The sequence below is a fragment of the Populus trichocarpa genome, chromosome 8 (genome assembly GCF_000002775.5).
Source record: "Populus trichocarpa isolate Nisqually-1 chromosome 8, P.trichocarpa_v4.1, whole genome shotgun sequence".
Classification (NCBI taxonomy): Eukaryota; Viridiplantae; Streptophyta; class Magnoliopsida; order Malpighiales; family Salicaceae; genus Populus; species Populus trichocarpa.
The window spans coordinates 3,841,803-3,859,247 of record NC_037292.2 but is presented as its reverse complement, the minus strand read 5'-3'; the positions used below and the strand labels follow the sequence as shown (position 1 = coordinate 3,859,247).

The 17,445-nt window shown below is 34.2% G+C and overlaps 4 protein-coding genes and 1 pseudogene across 5 annotated transcripts in view; 1 reads left to right on the top strand and 4 right to left on the bottom strand.

Moving 5' to 3' along the window:
- The window catches only part of LOC7494468 (60S ribosomal protein L35a-1), a 100,575-nt gene that overhangs the window by 59,637 nt on the left and 23,493 nt on the right, over positions 1-17,445 (bottom strand). The gene's annotated exons all lie outside the window — the stretch shown is intronic.
- On the bottom strand, positions 999-2,264 carry LOC7494472 (uncharacterized). Its single transcript, XM_024607810.2, has 2 exons — positions 1,817-2,264; positions 999-1,647 (listed from the first exon to the last, which is right to left on the bottom strand). The coding sequence occupies exons 1-2, from the start codon at positions 1,817-1,819 to the stop codon at positions 1,159-1,161; spliced, it is 492 nt and encodes a 163-aa protein (XP_024463578.1). The 5' UTR covers positions 1,820-2,264; the 3' UTR covers positions 999-1,158.
- LOC112328513 (sedoheptulose-1,7-bisphosphatase, chloroplastic) lies at positions 2,415-5,016 on the bottom strand. Its single transcript, XM_024607809.2, has 8 exons — positions 4,788-5,016; positions 4,481-4,600; positions 4,209-4,394; positions 3,830-3,911; positions 3,497-3,718; positions 3,176-3,276; positions 2,979-3,050; positions 2,415-2,881 (listed from the first exon to the last, which is right to left on the bottom strand). Exons 1-8 carry the CDS (start codon positions 4,896-4,898, stop codon positions 2,597-2,599), a joined length of 1,179 nt encoding a protein of 392 aa, XP_024463577.1. The 5' UTR covers positions 4,899-5,016; the 3' UTR covers positions 2,415-2,596.
- On the bottom strand, positions 5,162-10,688 carry LOC18101408 (uncharacterized; annotated as a pseudogene).
- LOC7488001 (LIM domain-containing protein WLIM2b) lies at positions 13,503-16,861 on the top strand. 2 transcript variants are annotated; one of them, XM_002312103.4, is made up of 6 exons: positions 13,503-13,857; positions 14,184-14,395; positions 14,849-14,948; positions 15,047-15,081; positions 15,202-15,291; positions 16,399-16,861. In XM_002312103.4, exons 2-6 carry the CDS (start codon positions 14,261-14,263, stop codon positions 16,606-16,608), a joined length of 570 nt encoding a protein of 189 aa, XP_002312139.1. In that variant the 5' UTR covers positions 13,503-13,857; positions 14,184-14,260; the 3' UTR covers positions 16,609-16,861. The 2 variants fall into 2 exon arrangements, with proteins under 2 accessions (XP_002312139.1, XP_024463682.1); XM_024607914.2 differs by having other exon boundaries at positions 13,560-13,857; positions 14,192-14,395.

Below are 17,445 nucleotides of genomic sequence, written 5' to 3'. Positions count from 1 at the left end.
TTTATGTATGTTTTGTAAAAACTATAGTTGAAATTAAGGTTGAACAAAAAATTGTTTAATGTATTTGGTTAAGAATATTTTGAAACTGAAGTTATAAAATAATTTTAAAAAAATATATATTAATATTAATGATTTTTAATTTAAATATTGTAGATTTAACTATTGCTATTATATCATGAAATAAATAATACTTTATATAAAATATTTTTATTGTTCTATTAAACTATCTACAATTTAGGATTACGATTAAATTCTGCAAATGCTACATGTTCAAGCGCTCTCCGTTTAATTTATTTAATGTTATTAAATAATATTAAACACTAGTTTTTCGAATAAAATACAATTAAAAAATAAAAATAGTTTTTTTATTTTACTGCATCGGATCCGGCTCAATGCATTTTAAGCTTTTAAACTGGAATAATAAAGCATGCATTCACTGTTATAGCATGCTTTACTGTTCACTAAACAGTATAGCCAGGTTAATCCACGCAAAGCAGTTCTGTCATGATTTCCTTTCCCCTGCATTTCAAACACAAAAACATTATGGACCCATAAAGTATGTTTTTTCCTTTACCAAATAGGTTGCAAGCTCATGGTTTATCGACTAAAACAACTATACTGTGATTGTGACTTTCCGAGAATCAGTGGCTATGAATTCGATGATTATATATGTTGTGTTTATGCCTAACGGACACGGGTCTTCGGGCCTTGAAGATAGCGCGTTCTAAAATGAACCAATCTGCAGTCACATCCAAGTCTGCCTCGTTTGGGTGCCCCATGAAATTATCCCACACTCTATATAAGGCCCAAACCCTTGTTTTGTAATTTAAGAGGCCAGCCCAGGTAGAGAACCCATCGAAGCGCGTATTTACACTAGCAAAAAAAAAAAAGGGTACATTCACAGTAGAACGCAAGAGTTCGTCGTGGTGGGTAATGATCGTTAAATACCGAATTTTGAAGCTGAGAAATTGTTTTCATTGAAATGCTGATAACGTCACGGAAGATTTTAAAAAGCAAAGTACAAGTAGAAATGATGAAATGATGAAATATCTTTCCTTTTCCATTGGAATTTACTCCAAACAGCCAAAGAACACATTTTGGCAAACCAACACTGCACTTTGTTGGATAGTCTAGCAGTGACAGAACCCATGATATTAATCAAACTCCTATCGATGAAGCTTTTATAGCACCTTCAATCCTGTTAATGCCAGATTTATACAGAAATCCTAGATAATCTATTATGCTATCCTCGGAGGCGCCTTCCAAAGGGTCTATCTGAAATGACCAGTTAACTAGTGTGGAATCATCCCAATAATCAACAAGTTTTAATGTATTTATTGATCCATCCAAACCGACATTGCTGGCTTCCATTTTGTAAACATAGTTGTGTGATGTAGAATCCAGAGAAACCAACCTCTCCTTGATCCATGATCTGTCACCATCTTGTTGAGGGAACATGAATCCTGACACTAACCGAACATAACCTGGAACACCTTCTTCTCCAACCAAGTCAGTGCATCTTTCCACCATTGGCATCCATTCTGCTAGCTTCTTGGTTTGAGAAACCATTGTCCAGACTTTGTCTATAGGTGCATCAACTATGCCTCCAACCGATCCACGCCATTTCACCACTCCTGCTTCGACCTCCTACATGGAAGGTAACTGCTATGATCAGACTAAAAAGAAGAGTCGTAGCTTGTAGGTTCCAAAGTTCACAACAATTAATTAATAAAATAATAAAAAATAACTTGTGCTTCCCATTGTTACATGTTGGTTTTAATGGAAAGAAAATGGAATGTAAAGAGCAGATGCATACCATGTTTACCAGTATCTTGTTGGGTATAGGGCTCTGTCTCAACTTGTGTCAGCAAAAACCCTTTACCTTGCAATTTTCAAGAAATCAAATTTTAAGGTTCGCTCTAAATAGAGTAGATGCGAATGTCCTTAGGATTATGATAATCTTGAGCTGACAAATAGAATACGTTTACTGTAAGAAAGCCAAGGTATGCTGTAAAGGAATCCTAAGAAGTACCGAAGTAAAGAATGGCATGGTCTGAGAATTAAGACAAAGAAATAGGGATAATTCCAAGACCAACCATCTTTATTGCCGCTCATGTGACAGTACTATAGCTACTTAGTGTAATTACTCATTTTTCCACATAGACTTCTGAGAAAACAAACACTCAAAAAAATTTGACTCTGAATTTACCAAAATTCGTAAATAAATATTAGAAAAGCAAGTAGAGCTGAAACAAAGGATGCAAATTCCCCTTAAAAGCAGCAGAAACTTCAATATAACCCGGTACAAAATTATGATCACCTGCCTTTAAAAGGGAAAAAAAATTATATATACTTCCCTTAAAGAGTGGTTATATATTTTCAACTTTCAATCACACGTATCAGAGAAGAAAACATGCCAAGGAAAGAGAAGTCATCATTCCTGCTAAATTTTCATGATCACACAAATCTAATCTTTTAATTGTAGAAGTCTCCATTATTTGAATGTTCCACGCACTACTGCACAAATCCGTATACATGATAGCTTAAATTTTGGTCAAAACAAATAAATTAAGGCATGAGAAGCTAGCACTTTCTCTTAAGCAGCAGCTCCAACAGGAACACCCTCGGCCTTGAGCCTTGATTTCCCATACAGAGTTTCCTCAAATCGGATAATCTCATTCTTGGATCCATATGCAACTTGAGTTCTGTCATCAAGATTTATTATTTCCTTGTCTAGCACAGACTTATGACCATCACTACTGTAACCCCCAGCTTTTTCAACCAATAACCCCAAAGGAGCAACCTCAAATAACAATCTCAGCTTGGCTTTGGAAGTTGGAGAAATCACATTGGTGAAGACACCCTTCTCTTTAACTATGATCTGTGGATAATGGATAACACACTCCGTTAGACATCTATGGAATCAGCCTCGAAAAGAAAATACGAGAGTAACATTTCTTGGGAAAAGTTATAATCACCTGATTGACATCTGGCACCATCCCTCCTGTGTATCTCAAGGTGTACTTCTCTTTTACGTAGTAGTTGATCAACTGTTGAGTGAGAAATAAAGGCATTGGTAAGAGACAGAACAGCTTGTGTTTTACAAATAATGATAATTAGCGGAACATCTCCTCCTCCTCCATTCAATAGAAAAGGGAAAAAGTAAAATAAAAACCTTTTCATAGTCAGGGTTGTCAAATGTGGCCCTCAAATTTCCAGGGGAGAAAAGTTTCCCTTCACCAACCTCTGTTGTCTCTTTGACATGTTGCCATTTTCCTGAAAAAAGAAACAAACAGATTCTTTCAGAGAGAAATGTATAGATTTAGGCACCCAGTAACTGTGGTGAAACCTGATTTCTCTGCAGTATAGAACAGAACAACTGAACAAGGCAAGAGGGTACAACAACTGCTGGACTGAATATGAGATGATCATAACAGTGATAAAAAAATTGCCCCTTGTCTAGGTTGAGTATTTGATGATAGTATCGAAGCCCCACCTTCATCAAGAAGAAGAAACTCATGGGTGCCAGGGTAGTCTTTAAGAGCAAGAACGTATGTAGTTCGAGGACCGTAAACCCCCATGGCTGCAGCCACTTGATCTCTCCCCGTTACCCCAATTAATTTTTCTCCTGGCCACACTCCAAAGATGGTGCCCACAGAGAAATTTGTGTCGACAATGCTGGAACCATCAAGTGGATCAAAAGCAACACTGAATCCACCTGTTCATATCATCACAATCATGTAAGGCTACTTTCCTTCCTAGACAGGGTAAAAAGTTAATGATTTCCGGTCAAAATTGATTGTTTTAGACTAGTTGTATATACGCAGACCTTCAACGGGGCCACCCATGTCTTGCAGTTCAGGGACCTCCTCAGAGCAAGCATATTTGCAGAAATGCGAGTGAGTCAAAGCCTACGCATCAAAATCAGTAGTCGTTATTTATAAATGAAAGAACTGTGTTCAAAAGGTGATCACCAAATTGAATCAGAATGCAACCGCTAGACCTAGTGTATCCATTTAAGCCACTCAAAATCATGTAACAAATGCCTTTTCAATGATGAAGTTTTTCTCATGGATACAGTGTCCCTTCTCACTTGTCCCAAAAAACAAATCTGGCGAGGTAACTATGCTATCTAGCAAAATTTAGCTATAGTCCATTATTAAGCAAGCTTAAATTAGTGACAAATCAATTTTTTTTTCAAATCAAACCTCAAAAAGAAGGTTGTTGGCAAGCATATCCACAGCAAGCTGCTCATCTCCAAAGGAGTTCACACAAGCCGTTCCTCCACAGGAAGCAGTCCTGACTTTGAAGGCAATGGTCCTCAATGCCTCGCCCATGCACATCATCACCCTAATCAGTCCCTTATCTGGAGTTGCCTTTGCAAGGAATTCTTCCTACAGTCGGAAAAGGAAGAAAAGAACTTTAGCTATTACGATCATAGCTAGAACTGTATGAAACAAAATTACAAAAAATACCATACCAGGCTATCACCAATCTCACATCTGGTCACAAGGGAAGAGTTCTTTGCTTTTGAAACCCTTAGTGATGATCTTGGTATGAAGCGCAACGTCTCCCCAAATAGCGAGCTTGATTTCAGACTCTGTCATGTATTTTAGACATCCTTTTACAACTTTTTTTTTCCCACAAATGTTGTACGCATGAAAAATAGACATTCATGTAAAATTCTCATTTCCGCATCTCCAAGTCTACCTGGAAATACTGAAACATGCATAGCATTTCTATATGCAATTAGTAATACACAGGTGTTATTTATTAGATATATATACCCTCGTAGCGAAGGACGGAGAAATGGACCGTGGAGACATTGAAGCTTTTGAATGCTGAGAAACACCAGGTAAGTAAGCCCCTCGAGCACAGCATGCTATACCAGTCTCCATTTTAGCTGGATGTCCAAGTTAGCAGGAAAAACAGAAAAAGAGTGCAAAAGCTTTGCTTTTCTTGAAATGTTGCTAGCAGAATATTTGAGTATTGGGCATGGAACCTTGGAATGGAGTGTAAACTAGATAAGCAGTTAATTGCGTAATGCCACGTGGATTGTGCCGAGTAGATAGGATGATCCAGTGGCTTTCGGGTCAGGTTAATTACCATCTCCCAAATATATGTGGCTCTGCTCTTATCAATGAGATATGGTCATAGCAAGCCCAACATTTTTGTCGTCTTATACTTTAACGGCCTGCGGTTTGCATTACGTATTGAGCTCATGAGGTCTGTAGTTTGTTGCAGCAGGAAAGGAACACCAGAATCTCCATGCTCTATTGGACACAGTGCCACTAAATTTTCACATTGGTGGCCCATTCGCCAGCTTCTTATCGTATTCTATACAGACATTTGACCAGGACAGATGATAATCTACAATGGTTAACAAGGATCTGATATAAGATATCGCGAGGTTGGGCAAGATTACTTAGATTATCACTAATTCCAAACCAAAGAATTGTTAGTTCTGCAGAATTTTTGTTATACCCTCAAAAGTAACCAAGAAACCTTGCTCGAAAAAAAATATTCAGGTCTCGACTGATGTTATTGCTTCATTCACTAATTCTTTCTTTGGAAGTGGATAAGTGTCGCCAATTAGGTTTCACTCAAAAAATGATCCGCTTCAAGATCATCATTCCCAGCAGAAAGAACTTGACCAAATTTCCCAGAGACCTACTAGTTTCGGAGATTAAAAAGGGGGAACTGTAAAATCAGGCCAGATAAATTGATCATAAGGTCAATAAGACTGGCTGCAAAATTCCCACCGCGAGTTTTCTTAATAGGCTTACAAGACACGATCATTTCAATAGCAATTTTACAATATTCAAGCAGGAAATCTAATTTCTCTCTCTCCCCCTATCAAAACATATCGTGAATCATATTGTACCCGGTCACAACTGAAGTTGGACTACATATACCTGATTCTTCGGTACAACAATATGATAGCTGGTGATCCCCTAACATCTTTCCACCATCAACTTATAAAGTTGTCACCCCATTAACCAAGTTGATAGCAATATCTACAGTCTGACCCAATTCAATGGCCGCTCCAACATAGGTATGGGGTGTCAACTCCAAAAGATAATCCTTTGCTTTTTCGGGTAATTCCAGGCCTTCAGTAAACTCCTTTATGCTATCTTTGGTAACTGCTCTTCCCCTGGTTAGCTCTTTCAACTTCTCGTATGGCTCTGGAACACCATATCGGCGCATCACCAGTGCAGAATTTGTCGTTCCAAAGGATTAGGAATGATTTAAGAATATGATGGGACTCAAAACTAGTAAACAGTATTGGAGGTAGAAAACTTTGAGCTTAGATAGAAAAGACTCTAGATTCATCAATCTAAAGAATCATTGAGAAACGACATTTTTCGTACAAATGAGACAAGAAAATTAAAGATCGATAAAAGGAAAGGTACATACAGTCTGTATTGGTTCAGCAAGCACCTCCCATGATTGATTCAAGTCTTCACTCAAGCGAGTTTCATTAACCTAAATGAGATATTTAGTTCAATCAGAACAAAAGCTGAATGTAGAAGCAATCAAAGCATTCTCCAGCAATCACGATATCTTAATCAGCTAACCCTCAATGAAAGCTTCATTATCAAGAAGAAGGAGGAGTTGGAGGAGGAGGAGAACTCAATTCTACTGCAAAAAAGAAGCACAAAAATGAACTGCTTTGCATGCACTTCTTAGGAGAGAAGGCGCATTACTTGTGTTATATCACATACCTGAAGCTTTGCTATTCCCTGCAATGCACTTTTGTAGGTGAGAAGAGAATGTCCTGAGCCTTCGCCCATATTCCTCAGAACAGTTGAATCTGTCAAGTCACGCTGCAAATAGAATACAATGCAACAAAACTTTTAAAAAACTACCTAAATACCTGTGGCCTATATATAGATGCATACAACTAGAGCAGCTACACAAGTACCTTACTACTTCTCAAGACCAAACTTATGCAAGAATAAAATGAATTTAAGGAATTTGAAAACAAAAGAAACCTCACTTCTAGGTCTATGATGATATAGAGGAATAACTTCAGAAGCTTCATTTAGGAAGGATCTCAACACAATTCTTTAACTTGGTATACCATATGAACTCAAAGCAACAACTTAATACTATAGACAAGTATCTGAATAACGAAAGGGAAGCGGGCCACCTTACCTGCCAAAGTGAAATTGGCAACTTCTCACCGAGATGAGATAAGCTTCATTGGGCTTTCCCAAGATTGCCTTCACTGTTTTCAAAATCAATAGATTCACTTTGTGAGGCATAGTCGAGGACCCAATCTCACCAGCCTTGGTTGTCTGTTTCAAAGTCTTGTGCAAATAACTACTCTAGTGTGAGGATAACTACTTCAAAATTCACAGTGTCGATTCAACACCAGATCGTTCGCCTGCTTAAGTATGCCAAGGATATAAAGCCCCATATATCTCTATCAAAATCAATCAATATAGTGTTGAAAACAATAATTGCATAGAAAAGTCTTGCCATGTAGTCATGTGGCTCAATCTGCAAAGCAAGCACAAAGCCACATAGTCAGCAGGAAGACCAGATGCATTAAACATGGGACAAAAATATCAAGAGAAAGAAAAGCTAAAGGAGAAGAAGTGATGCTTGTGCAGCCTTCATCGCATCTTCCTTCAACACGGAGTTTCCATGTAACTACTCACAAATTTTATATCATCAATCAATGAAAACTTATCACCCTCCATGCTCTCATTCCTTCAAGTTCCTATATTTAAGCACTGATGTAGGCAGTGAAGCAACTAAGCTAGTTACAGATGATGTTTCGAATGAATTTAAATGTTATTATGAACTAATTGACTAGCTTTTAATGTGGAAACTGAGCAGGATTAATGAGCACAAAAATTATAGCTGAGCAACATAGGGGTTAAAAAACAATCCATGAGATTCAACAAACTCTCTTGCAATTTGAGGCCACTTAACACTGGGATATGCTGAAAGATGGGCATTGCAGTTTCCAACAGCACCAGCAAGCTTCCCCTGTATCTTAACTTGAGAAATTCCGTGCCTTCGTGCGCTTAGCCTGGCCGCAAAAATTGTCATTTCCTTTCCCAAAGTTGTTGGTGAAGCTGGCTACAGATAATGAAAGCAACAAAGTCACCACTTTATGAACAAACAAGTCTTAGAGGAAGCCATAGTTATAAATACCGCACCGATCGTAAACAAACAGCAATTTTGACAGCAAGGATAAGAACCAAATTGATAGGATCAACAAAGATGTGATTAATTTGCTGTTTAAGATAGTTTTGTAAATCAAGGCATATCATTGCATGCTAGAGGTAGCCATATCACCTGTCCATGAGAGCGAGAAAGCATCGGAATGGAAGCGTTATCTTAGCCAATTTACATCTGGCTTTGGTCAATTTATCCATGACCGGAAATACGACTACATTCATTGCTTCTTTCAGCATCAATGCATGGGCAAGATTATTGATATCCTCAGATGTGCAAGCAAAATGGAAAAATTCAAGCACCTGAGGTAAATTTTCAAGAGAAAGATGTTGAAATACTGTTTATCAATGGAAACCAATAAAGAATCGGCTCAGAGTAGCGTCGTAATGTTGTTTTAAAGTGTTTATTTATAGATAACATTTTAGTGATATAACCAAGTTTATTAAAAACAAATTAAAAATTAAAAATATATATTCTTTATGAAATAATAAGTTTATTAAATATTGTGATGGTTAATGAAACTATATGATTATTAATGAAATAATTATATTTTAGATTAAATTGAATAGTTATTATTCAGTTTTATTTCAATTGTTATAAATATCAAAATTAATTATAAAAATTAAAAAAAATAAATTTTAAAAACAAATTAATACATATCAAATATCAAATGTTATTTTTTAATATTATAAATACTTATATAATAAGATTAGAAATTCAATAAAAAAGTTCATCTGCATAACTTTTATTTAATTTACTATACAATAAAAATATATACTTATAAATATTTAAGAGAAAATGTTTCTTTGAAATATAAGATACATATTTTATTGTATTTTCAAACTACACCAGCAAAAGAATCATCATTAGGCAATCGCAAAAAAATCCAATAACGTGGCAAGCTATCTCAGGCAAGTAAGATAGGATTTTTAACCTTGGAAATCTCCGGGCATTTCTTTTTAAAGAAATATTCAACTGCTTTTACATCATGGTTAGCCACTTCCTCGATATTTGTAACTTCCAACGCGTCATCCATGCTATATCCATCAATTAACCCTTCCACTCGACTTCTTCACTAAAGTTCGGGACCTCGATAACTTCAGGGATTTGTGAAAGCTTCAACAACCATTTAATCTGAGAAATAATACTTAAATTAAACCAAATTTATGAGAAGAAAAAAAGTTAAGAGATAAAAATAATAAAATTACATGTGATAATAAAGTTGACATTAGAATATCCACGGATATTAAAACCTGAAAATTAAAACATTAAAAAAATATAAAAGACTCGGGAAAAAGTATCAATATTCAATTTACTTGAGAATAAAATTGATGTATTAAATTCTTTTTGATATTTTAATTCAAGCAATCTGATTTATTTTTCCTAGTTAAGCTGTTTGATGACTTGATATGAAGAATTTAAAATGTTGTTAACTAGTAGCATGCAATACTTAGTAAGTTAAGGTGAGCGATAGCTATGCTAATAGAGGTGGTATTTGATAAGTCAGATGACCAATAATTGATACCTGTAAAAAAATCCTCGTTGATGGATATAAAAACTTTAATAATTTTGTAGAGAGAAAACGTATAATAATATTTTAGAAAGATAAATTCTGAAAATAAATATATTAAAAATATTAAAAAATAAAAGAGATTATGAGCTTTTAATTTGAAAAATTCATGGTGTATTTATAGCCTATAATTTTTGTTTTTTTGTAAAGAAAAGAGGTTGAGTTGTAATTTTACTATTATGATATTTTAAATTATATTATACTCAAATAATACATATTAAATCAGTATAAAATATTAAAGAATTTGCATGAAGTTGAAGAAAAATTCTCTAGTAAATATTAGGTACAAGAAAGATGCTCAAAAAATGAATTTAAACACACTGCTCCAACTCAAATATACTGGGCTTGGGCGTGATAGCCCAAGCCCACAGGAGTGATAAAGATACAAACCTAGCACCCTTGGTGGTGGTGGGCGAGAACCCTATATGGATATGCACCTAGTGTGGATGCCCAATACGTGCGCTCATGCTTCTTGGGAACTAGGTTCAAGATATGACGCTTGAGCTGTATTCTTTTGTTTTTTTTTGGATTTCTTTTTTAAATAAAATCTATTTTAGAGGGGTTTTATGGTGCTGGATCCATCAGAAACAAAAAGTACCTCGACAGGAACACGATAATAAATGAGACCGTATTCACTCACGAGGAGACAAATGCTTGACTTTCTTCCAGTAACGACCGTCTAGAGGAGATAGCGCCGTCGAATTTGATAGCTCAAAATCACGAAGGCCGTCTCCAGCCATCTTCAACAACAACCAATAACAAAACAAGACTTTTTTAATATGAATTTAAGTTTTTTTTTCCCAAGAGATATATAAAATTAAATTAAGATTAGAGGAGGTGATAATACTACCTGAGGTGTGGCGATGCTGACGTTGGTGTCTTTGATGGTGGATTTGCAGGACAGGTCTCTAGGAGAAAACGACATCGTTGAGAAGCGAGGAACGGCATTTGAGGAAGGATTGAAGAGGATGCTGGATTTTTGACATGGGGGCGGGTTGATAAGAGTGAGAGGTGGTGGGTTCTGTTAAAAACCTTGGAAGAAGAAGAAGCGGCAGCGGCGGCAGCACCAAACTCCATTAACAAATGTGAGTTTCTTAAAATATTTTAAAAAATATATATTAAAATATTATTTTTTTAAAAAATTATTTTTAATACGAAGAGATTAAAACAAACAATTCAAAAAAACTAAAAAAATAATTAAAAATAAATACATTTAATTTTTTAGAAAAACCGCAAAATCAAATTCTAGCAAAGACTACAGTTTCGAGCTCAAGTGTGCGTGGCTTTGTGCTTCGCGGTCTTTTTTTTCTTTTTATGGCGTCGACCTAAGCAGTTTTGAGTTCTTGTTTTTTTTTTTTATGTTTTTTTTTTTTTTTGTCTATTTTTGAATTTGAGGTGATTAGGTCTGGACTTCGGGTTCTGGTTTGTAATTGGGCCGTCAGTTGAGTAGATTTGACGGGAATTTTCGAAACTACTTTTTTTTTTTTTTAATGCGATCAGAGCTATATTGTTGTTATTGTTATTATTATTATTATTATTATTATTATTATTATTATCCGGCCCAGTAAGTAGTAACTCTCCAGCTAGATATGACAATTGGTTAGGGGTAGGTGGATTTTGATTGAGTTGTCTCGTAATATATATTTGATCCCAACCCTAGGTCCTAATGGATAAAGGTGGGTTAATTCGTGGATTTGAGAGTTGTTTTTTTCTTAAAAAATAAAATACCCAGCTACTTTTATAGAATAGAATTTACCCACATCTCATAAATTTATAATTTTATATACAATAAACAGGTAAATTTAATAAAAATAAATACATTGATTACAAGATATTAAAATAATTAAATAGAACATTCAAGTTTTAATACAAAAAAATAATTATAAAATTAAATTACGAGTGGATTTCATAGACTAAATCATAAAGGTATAATATCAAATTTGTTTAAATTTCTCATGAATTCACTATACAAATTAAACACGGGCATAATTTTTTTATTTTAAATAAAAATAAATGTCATATTTGCAGGGATCATATTCAAAGAGGATATTTAAAAGTTTGTATATCCGGGTATAAGAATATATTTTTTTAATGGACTCTCAAAAAATTTTACTTTGATAAAATGCTGGATTGTCCATAAGGAAAATCCAGATTTATCCTAACTTGCATCCACAACTCCTTTCAAAATCTTTGTGAAAAAATAGATTTGTTATATCATGCTGATAATATAAATTATTTTTTATAAAAATAATAAATCATTTTAAAAAAAATCAGAAACTGGAAACAAAAATGATTTTGATTTTAAAAAAATAAAATAAAATAAAAGACCAAAACAGAAGATGGTAAGAAACATTTGCCCAGTCTCCGATGACTGGTGCCAGGTGAATGGTCATCGAGTGACAAGCCGACCAGATTACTTTTCGTGCTTTTGAGCAATAAAAGTTTATCGTCGTTGAGTAATTATAGGCATGCGTGCTCTGCCATGTGAAGGTGTCGCCGTGAGAATTTGCAAATTTGACATGCATATCCTCTTCACTCTTCCGTTGCCAAATTTCTTCGTTGTGTGCTACTGACAAATTTTCACAAGAAAATTATACTGTATTTTAATGTACAGGCATATGGACGTGAATATTACCTCCTGCTAAATAAATAAAAAAAATAGAGTGTCAATCCACCTTCTTAAAGAGGTGATTTCTTTTTATTCTTTTTGTATTTTTTTTTTAAATTATCTTTTAATAATTTTTTTAAATTTAAATTTTATCTTTATAGATTATTTTGATTTACTTTTTTATGATACTATTGCAATCAATGACAAATATTTCGATATTTAACTTATGTTTAATTTTATAAATATTTATTTTTATTATTATAAAATTAAATTAAAAAATTAACTACATCCAAAAAATATTAGGATGCCAACTCATCTCATTCGTTATTTATATGAATAATGAAGAAGGCAATCTCAATTTTTCTTTACATCCCCCATTCTTTTTTTTTATCTTCCAGTCTTGTTTTATTTTATTTTATTTTTAATATTTATTTTAGTAAATTATTTTAATTTACTTTTTATGAGATTATTGTAGTCCCAAATAAAAATTCTAACGTTTGGTTTATATTTGATTTTATAAGTATTTATTTTTTTTATTATATAATTAAAGAAAAAAACGATTTTAAAAAAATAAAATTTTTAAACCTAGTATAGTTTATTACCCGAACAGTGAATTTAACAGATTAAATTATGAAACTCGATAAAACTAATAAATTGACATCTCAATATTAAAAAAAATTAATTTGATTTTTTAAAATCAAACCATATTTTTTATTAATTATTTTGATTATTTTTATACTTTCTAAATTAACTGTACGAGGTCAAGGTAATTCACACGTAGATTGATTTTAAATATTTTCCCCAACCATCACCCTAATTTTTTGAAGTCCTTCCACAAATGAATCTCTCAATGGAGTCCCTCGTTTAATTAAATATCAGTATATCACCAAATCTCAGCCTCCATCCATTTAATTATTGTTTGAAATTTAGTTTGAATCTGGGAAATTAGGTAACATCAAATTAGATGCAGAATTGGGAAACCTTTTGTCAGGAGAATTGATCAAGGATAGGGTAATCGTTTGGGGACATATTTGTCCTTTCCCATTATTTTTAACCACGCGCAGCATTATCAGGGTAACTTAAAAAAAAAAAAAAAAAAAAACAGGGGTCACCGTGTAATTTCAGCCCACCAAAAAGATTAGGAGAAAAAAAAAACAAAAACCCGCGTGATGGAGTTCGTTGAACCAGACAAACAAAAAGTGTTTGTGGAGCCTGTAAGTGCTTCCAGCGAAGAAGATATTTTTCATCTCTCTCTTACTCTTTCTGTCTTCTAATATTTTTTATAACCTCTGAAATTCTCTCTCCCTCTATCATCATCATCATCATCCACTTTGTTGCATCCGCTCCGCTACAAAAAGCGCCCGCGCCCAATCCCCGCTCCTTTCACTTTCCTCGACCCTTTCACTTTCATTTCAATTCTCTCCACTCACCTCCCTTGACCCTCAGATCGAACAATCCCATCTTCTCTTATTCTAATCGCAATTTGGTACGCGCCTCCTCTTTGCATCCTTGGGAAAACGGATTTGACTGCATTTCAGTTTCTGTTTTCATGCTACTGTTCTCTATTTTCTCTTGTTAATTAACTCGCATTTATTTTTATTGAAGTCCTTGCATTCCTTCGAAGTCTTAGATCGGTTACCAATCTTGAAACCTGAAGTTTACATTCATTATTATATATTCTCTGATCTATTGTGCTTCTTTTGAAAGTTTAATCTTTATTTTCCATGAGTCTTGACTGATTCTCATTAATCTGCAAAGGTTCAATCTTTTTTATCCATTGATTTGATACTTAGTTGATCTGTGGGTTTGTAGACTGGCAGGTGATCTGAGACAGGTAAACAGTACACAGTCATCAGATCTAAAGGGTATAATACATATCGCTCGAAACGATGTCGTTTACTGGTACCCAACAGAAATGCAAGGCTTGTGAGAAGACTGTGTATCCCATGGAACTTCTATCAACAGATGGGGTTGCTTACCATAAATCTTGCTTCAAGTGTTTTCACTGCAAAGGCACGTTAAAGGTGCTTATACCGTCTTAATATTTGCCGTACCCTATTTTCTTCTCCTGTTCTGTTAATCCAGTCAAGAATGTAGCTGGCAATGCTTAAATTTGCAACTGTTAGGGTTGTCGTTCACTTGTTAGACATGGCATCAAAGACAAATTTACCCAAGTGGTTCGTCTTAGCTGTTAGGTAATGGATTGTTTAACAAATTGACCTGTTAAATATGTTTTCCTTCAATTGGAGTGTATGATAAGCAGCATTTGTTAGGACTCTTTCATATAAAAACCAGTAGTATATTAGAGAGTGATTTTAGGGATAATCGCTCGTGATCAACAGATGATTTTATATGTATTTTCCCGGATTTTATTAGAGGGAAATATCCGCAGTATGTTCCCAGATTTTAATGGATGGCTAGTAGATTATGTGTTTTTGGTTTGTGCTGATTAGATTGTGCAATTTATGTTTTTCCAGCTAAGCAATTATTCATCAATGGAGGGTGTATTGTACTGTAAGCCTCACTTTGACCAGCTGTTTAAGGAGACCGGTAACTTCAACAAGAACTTTCAGTCGCGTATGCCTCTCATTCTCGCTGGGATCAATTTCTTTTATTTGATATCCATATATTTTTTTATTTGTTTTTAAATTTTCAATTAATTTGGTTTTCAACAGCTGCAAAGTCAGCTGAGAAGTTAACTCCTGAACTGGTAAATGTTCCCTGCAAAGACTGTTTGTATTTGGCATTTATTTACTTTTAGTGAATTTCATTTATGGACTGATGTGTTGCTGGTGCTGTCTCTGATCCTCTATTGATGTTCTGTTTTCAGACAAGGTCACCTAGCAAAGCTGCTGGTATGTTTTCAGGGACACAAGAGAAGTGTGCTACTTGCGGTAAAACTGCTTATCCGCTTGAGAAGGTAGGAGTCAGATATTTTGTGATATACAGGCATATAAGGTTGATTGATAGAACTCCTATCATTAATTTTGATTGCTTGGCTCGGTTGAGTTTTTCTCTGGTCGAATGAGGCTGTCTCGTTAATACTTGTTTATGGAGCCCATATAAACAAATTAAACGTGAAGAGAAGTATTCTCACAAGAAGTTGGGGCTTATTTGACAAGTCAAAGCGGTGGGGCCACAGATTTCTGCAGTGTTTGGGAATGCGCAGTTGAAACTGCTTTTTCAAAAAAATTGAAATTTTTTCTTTTTTTTTTGTTTAAAATTATTTTTTTATTTATTTTTATGTTTTCAGATGGTTAAAATAATTTTTAAAAAATAAAAAAAATATTATTTTAATACTTTTCTGACAAAAAAACACATTGAACTTCTACCGCCTATCACACACTTACAAACATCCTTTGATAGCTAGGAATGAAGATTCATGTAACTTCTTAATACATGACTTAAGCCAGGGCTATTTTATCCACAATAATTTGAACTTGATGAATTCAAGGAGGTTTCTTTTCAGCTTCTTCTTCTTCTTCTTCTTGTGGACATGGATTGAATAGCTTGTGATGACAACAGCATTGATAGAATACATCTCCACATGTTGAAAGGCTGTGTCATCTTAATTGACTATTTTAAGTTGTTTAGCATCCAATAAATCACAACTCCTAACCCTAACCCTATCTACTAGCTTGGATAGCAGGATGCTTATAGTTTTCCCTTTCCCTTTTTTTTTTTCCCCTGTTGAGAAGTGCATAGTTCTTTCTTGGTAGATGGTTTGATAGTCATGATGCTATTTCTACCAGTGTTGTTATCATTATCGATATACCTCCCAATCTAAGGTTTTAGAAACTAGGCCATTAGTATGCAATATTGGTTTAATTTAAAGTTTAGGCCTCTCAACTACCCTTCTTTGCATACTATTATTGCCAATTTGGTTTAATTTAAAGTTTCCATGAAAATAAATTGCATCTCTCTTTGCGTGGAAGTTATTTATTTTCCTTTTTAGCGAGTTCTATCTGTCTATGCTAAAAAAATACCCAGGGATCATGGTAATGGTCTGTTCTCCCAAAAACTACAGGTAACAGTGGAGAGCCAAGCCTATCACAAGTCATGTTTCAAGTGCTCTCACGGTGGCTGTGCTATAACACCATCAAACTATGCAGCGCTTGAGGGTGTATTATATTGCAAACATCACTTTTCCCAACTTTTCAAGGAAAAGGGCAGCTACAACCATCTGATCAAGTGCGCATCAATGAAGCGAGCAGCTGCTCCTGTGCCGGAGGCTTAAACATCTCTTCCTTAATTTGATATGTACTCGTGTGGCTTTATCTACTGTTCAGTGTGTTTTCCTTCCAAACCCTTCGATTTCCATTGGAAGGGGTAGGCAAAACTTGGTTCTGCCTTCTTTTTTAAAAAAACTTCTCCCTTCAGCTCTCGGCGAGGATGTTTGTCGTGTTTGATTGATAGATGGGTTTCAAACTCCCAAAATTGTAAAATGACTGGAGGAATTTCAATTGCAAATATTGGATGCTATTAGTGCTTCTTACTTGTGTATCTGGTTTTGTTACCACATATTACGAGGGAAAATTGTGTCATAATATGATATGCGTCTACTCTCTCTGAAACTCATCGTCTTCCTCATTCTTCCTATTCTCAATCATGATTGACGCGTGGATTAAACTGAAGGGTTTTCCATGGTGGTTGGCAGCAATCATAAACACGAGATTAGTAATTTGCTCGACCCAAAAAGAAAGAAAGAAAGAATTAACCACAAGGGGTATGGTGCTCACTAGTTTTTTTTTAATTGTTTTAATATGATAATATTAAAAATAAAAAAATATTATTTTAATATATTTTCAAATAAAAAATACTTTTAAAAAATAATTATTACTATATTTTTAAATATTTTTATATAATTTTCTTTTTCAGATTTACTTTAAAAAAATAATTATTACTGCATTTTCAAATGTTTTTATATAATATTTTTTTCAAATTTAATCTATGTTCTCATTCAAATCATTTTATTTACTTTTATATTAAAATAAATAAATAAATAAATAAAAAGAAATCACATTTTGAATTCTGAAGTTATTTAGATTTGGATTTTGAAAAAAACATTCATATA

Bases quoted from the DNA above. Each gene is read 5' to 3' on its own strand.
- LOC112328513 (XM_024607809.2), bottom strand. From the start codon at position 4,898: ATGGAGACTGGTATAGCATGCTGTGCTCGAGGGGCTTACTTACCTGGT. The intron at 3,912-4,208 runs GTTTGATTTGAA...TTTGATGCGTAG, and splicing joins CCAACAACCTTCTTTTTGAG to GCTTTGACTCACTCGCATTT. The intron at 3,277-3,496 runs GTGGGGCTTCGA...TTCTTTTTTCAG, and splicing joins GTTTCTTCTTCTTGATGAAG to GAAAATGGCAACATGTCAAA.
- LOC7488001 (XM_002312103.4), top strand. From the start codon at position 14,261: ATGTCGTTTACTGGTACCCAACAGAAATGCAAGGCTTGTGAGAAGACT. The intron at 14,396-14,848 runs GTGCTTATACCG...ATGTTTTTCCAG, and splicing joins ACTGCAAAGGCACGTTAAAG to CTAAGCAATTATTCATCAAT. The intron at 15,292-16,398 runs GTAGGAGTCAGA...CAAAAACTACAG, and splicing joins CTGCTTATCCGCTTGAGAAG to GTAACAGTGGAGAGCCAAGC.